At 43.5% G+C, this 5,000-nt stretch overlaps 1 protein-coding gene across 1 annotated transcript in view; it reads right to left on the bottom strand.

Annotated features, from left to right (window-relative positions):
• slc24a4a (solute carrier family 24 member 4a) overlaps positions 1–5,000 on the bottom strand; it is a 25,738-nt gene that overhangs the window by 9,332 nt on the left and 11,406 nt on the right. Inside the window, exons 6-9 of the mRNA XM_083791559.1 lie at positions 4,527–4,630; positions 2,679–2,753; positions 2,199–2,224; positions 628–681 (exon numbers count right to left, since the gene is read on the bottom strand). Coding sequence (XP_083647685.1) covers positions 628–681; positions 2,199–2,224; positions 2,679–2,753; positions 4,527–4,630 — 259 coding nt within the window. The remainder of the gene's footprint in view (positions 1–627; positions 682–2,198; positions 2,225–2,678; positions 2,754–4,526; positions 4,631–5,000) is intronic.

Below are 5,000 nucleotides of genomic sequence, written 5' to 3'. Positions count from 1 at the left end.
GCACACAAGCACGAAATATTGGCACCTCGTTCATCATCATATTAGAACCTAGGTTCAGTGCTTTTCAATCTAGCAACAACAGTTAATCCAATTCATTGATAGAATCACTTAGTTATATAACATATATCAATTTCATTCAAATAAATTATTTGAATGAAATTGATATAATCAAGATTAGGGTAATTCTCCCAAAACAGGTAAATGTGCTTATCATCATTGTTTTTGTATTGAATTGTTAAATTGTGACAGAAAAGGACCATTCCGTCGCTGTAATCCTGGGCGCTATACTCTCCCTCTGCCCACCTGGGGAGAGCCCCGAACTGAGCTCGTGCTTACGACGAGACACATACTTATGAAGAACTCACAGTATGAGCAATTTACACGTTGAATTGTACTGCTGTGTTCCTTCTTAATTAGTCGACTCACTGGAGTGCCTTGGACTTTATTCAAGCTTCTAGAACAATAAATGTCGGGCTTCTTCAGAGAGCCGTGGGGTTCCATTACAACTCTTCTGAAATAAATAGCCATTCTACAAGCTTGTGTGTGTGTATGTGTGTGTGTGTGTGTGTGTGTGTGTGTGTGTGTGTGTGTGTGGTGTAGGTGTGCGTGCGTGCGTGCGTGTCTCACTTCATAATCAGGATGTATCCAGCATACATCAGCACCAGCAGCAGACTTTCCCACCTGGATGAGAGGAGAAAAAAAAAAACATACATTCTTGGTGTTATAGCTTGGCGTCTCCCGGCCTCCTGCCGCAGCCTGTCCTACTTGGGTCCCCTGCATGCAGCGAGGGCCCTTGGAAGCCAGCAGTGTTGTTTTCGGCGACTTAAACTAAGACGAAAAATGTTCGTCGACTACCTTTTTTCACTGACTAAAACTAAATAAAAACGAATCTATGATGACTAAAACTAAGACTAAATATACTGACAATTTCGTCAACAAATAAAAACTAGACTAAAATGTTAGTAAGGGACTAGTGGACAAGAGATCCAGTTTTATGCTGGGTTGCATGCTGAAAATAGCAGATATACAATCTCACAACGCGTCGCGCTGCGACGCGTTGTGAGATTGTATATCTGCTATTTTCAGCATGCAACCAAAGTGTAAAATATGTCATTACAACGACATCAAGGCCTGTCAAAACACATTTTAGTCGACTAAATCAACTGTAGATTTAGTCGACTAAAATCGTATGACACTTAGTCGACTAAAACTAGTCTAAACACTAGGACATTCCAGGTGACTAAAATGTGACTAAAACTAAGTGAAAACTATTCAAGAGACTACGACTAAAACTAAAATAGAAATTTGCTGCCAAAAACAACACTGGAAGCCATGCCAGGTATATATACTGTACTGTGGTCTACACACTCGGGATGAATAGGAACACACTCGTCATGACTCAGGGGATGGATGTCCACGAGGCATTCCTTTCCATTGCCTTCGGTATATCCAATGTATATATATGTGTGTGTGTGTGTGTGTGTGTGTGTGTGTGTGTGTGTGTGTGTGTGTGTGTGTGTGTGTGTGTGTGTGTGTGTGTGTGTGTGTGTGTGTGTGTGTGTGTGTGTGTGTGTGTGTGACGCCCGCGGCACGCACAACTAAGGCGTATGACTCAGGCTTTATTTGTTCACAAAGACAATGAGGAGATGGCATTTGATGTGAAGGGGCTCATTGAGAAGTGAGCGCACTCGTGCTTTCTTCGTCTGTCTGTCTGTCTGTCTGTCTGTCTGTCTGTCAAACAGACAGATTCTAACTACGTCCACATACTTTGAGTTAGAAACTCTGTATGAACTTTACTATATTTCCTGTGGATCTATTCACATTCTTTCATACTTTTTGAATCTTTTTCTTTTACATTCTGCGTGTGGCCAGTCAGTCAGTCAGTCAGTCAGTCAGTCAGTCAGTCAGTCAGTCAGTCAGTCAGTCAGTCAGTCAGTCAGTCAGTCAGTCAGTCAGTCAGTCAGTGATGTCAGTGACCTGCACTATGACACATCTGTGACGCACGACACCTCGATCTGACAACCTTTCACAATCACACTTTCGTGATATGATCTTCTCCAACATTATGTCTAGTAATAACTCTACTTTACAGTATATGTGATTCCCAGAATTCAGCCATGGATGGAAGTACCACTCCAAAACTAATGACACACACACACGCACGCACGCACGCACGCACACACACAAAAGTTACTCACCACTCAATATGTCCATCGTATATAATCTGAAAACAACAAGGAATAAATTCAATCATTGAACATTATTATTCCCATTAGGCTGATATTCTATAGAAGTAGCTCCCAAATGGCATGATGAGTGAGTGACACTCACACTCACAATGAGACAAGTAGGATCACACATTGATATTAGTATTATGCAATAACATGCAAGTATGAATTCCATCTTTCATTTACGTTGTGTATACGTTTATACCGTAATATATTCTAACCACATTCAACATGTCTCTGTGAGCTTTTATACTGTATATGTACTTTCACTCTAAGTACAGTGAGATCAATCTTTTTAGAACCTGATTTCCCCACCAAACGACACGTGTTGTGATATATAGACAGTTGTATGTCTATGCGTTTCTATGATTTTGTGCAGCACATGTATAACCCCATAGGTAAATGAAGTGGATTGGATTAGATCAGTTAAGTATACACTGTTACACTCACAGCAATGAGAGCCAGCACTGACAGCGTGTAGCAGATTGAGTCACGGAACACAGCATACTTTGTCAGAGGGACAACCTGGAGACATGAAGACAGACAGAGACACAGAGATTAAACTGAGGGACAAACTGGAGACATGAAGACAGACAGAGACACAGAGATTTAACTGAGGGACAACCTGGAGACATGAAGACAGACAGAGACACAGAGATTAAACTGAGGGACAACCTGGAGACATGAAGACAGACAGAGACACAGAGATTTAACTGAGGGACAACCTGGAGACATGAAGACAGACAGAGACACAGAGATTAAACTGAGGGACAACCTGGAGACATGAAGACAGACAGAGACACAGAGATTTAACTGAGGGACAACCTGGAGACATGAAGACAGACAGAGACACAGAGATTAAACTGAGGGACAACCTGGAGACATGAAGACAGACACAGAGATTAAACTGAGGGACAAATTAACATGGAGACATGAAGAAAGACAGAGAGATTAAACTGAGGGACAAATTAACATGGAGACATGAAGACAGACACAGAGATTAAACCCTCTCAGAGGGACAACCTGGAGACTAGCCCCACATGTGACTTCAGTCCCTATACGCTCAATCTGTAGCTCCGAGATGAAGTCACACCGGGGAAGCCTTCAGCCGCGTTGCAGAAACGGTGCATGTTTTCTACGTTGCTTACACTTTTCTGCACATCGTATCCAAAAATTAAAGGTCCGTACTTGAGCTAAACTAATTTTAACTTTACAAGGAAGTTGTGCATGTGCGTGTCAACTGAACTGACGTCAGTTGGAAAATTCCACATTCGACCATGTGTGTGACAAATCCACACCTTGACAGATAATTAAAACTTTTTTTTTTCAAAAATGTCTTTTGTCTTCTTAAAATATACTTAGTATTGATTCAATTGATGATTTCCATTTCAAAACGACTCGATACTGATTATCCGACCAAACGATACGATACAAAGTCAAATTGGTCATTTGGTTTCATTTTAACTCTCCGTCCTTTATAGCTGGGGACCGCCTGGAACCCCCACTGGTGGTCCCCCCGGACCGCTGGTTGAAAACCACTGCTCTAGACGGATAAAGGAAACAGCCTATAGTGTCAGGATTAAGATCAGGATCAGCGACATGATGTCATAATAATAGTACACCCGACAGCGTTTAACAAGTGCAAAGAAGCACAGAGGAGCTCTGTAATCCACCCGCGTGTGTGACAGACAGGTGAATTAAGCCATTCTGACCGGGCACCCATTTTGGTGTCAGCATCGTGTCGTGCTTTAGCTATTTAAAAATAGCAGATCTACAAGCTCATATCGCGCCACCGAGTGGCGCGATACGAGCTTGTAGGTCTGCTATTTTTGAAAAATCGAAGAGCGACTGACATTTTTTAGAATCTGATCTCAGGTCAGAATGGGTTCATCAGACCAGTGTGTGTCCGGCGGAAACCTCGTATGAATCTGATCTCAGGTCAGAATGGGTTAACCGGAGATCAAGTCAACCTGCACGGTGTGCTGTCTGACATGCAGTCCACTATAGGACAGTGTTTCACAAAGACTTTCTCTTGTCTTACTACAAAAAAAAAAGCAAGCCAAAAAGAAGGTACAAATGTAAACAAAGTAGGCCTATACAAAAGTACCAAAGTTTTCAAGGTTTCCAGAAAACTGATAGGATTTAGAAGACTTTTTTTTTTTAGAATCGGCCTCAGGTCTAAATGGGTTAAGACGTTAACACACTGTGTGATCCACATTCCACACACCGTGCGCTCGCTCGCTCGCTCGCACGCACGCACGCACGCACGCACGCACGCACGCACGCGCGCAGACTCACCTGGCCAGCGAACAGACCACACACTCCAATGATGCAGAGGATGTTGAAGACGGCTGATCCTACAATTGTTCCGACTCCAACATCACCACGAGTTATAAACACACCTAAAAGCACACGCACGCACGCACGCACACACGCATGCACACGCACACACACAGCCTCCATCAAAACCCACCTTTTCAGACTCGCTTTCCACGACTGCGGAGGGGGGGGGGGGGGACACTAATATAGACCGATTCACAGAGGGGTGCCCTGGGCGCGGCCATTACTGAGGTGTAATCCATGGAGCAGGTGCTCCGTAGGCCAGGTGTAGCTAATCAGTGCTGCTGCACTCAATGGTACACCTCAGTAATGGCCGCACCCAGGAAACCCTCTGTGAATCGGTCTATACACTTCCCCTGGTTGAGTACCTGTGAGTAGGGCTGGAGTGTACACTACACATGGAACCAAATGGACCCCTAGAGGTCTGTATAC

The sequence above is a fragment of the Protomyctophum parallelum genome, assembly GCF_964188405.1.
Source record: "Protomyctophum parallelum genome assembly, chromosome: 20".
NCBI lineage: Eukaryota > Metazoa > Chordata > Actinopteri > Myctophiformes > Myctophidae > Protomyctophum > Protomyctophum parallelum.
This window is presented reverse-complemented; position numbering and strand designations above follow the sequence as displayed.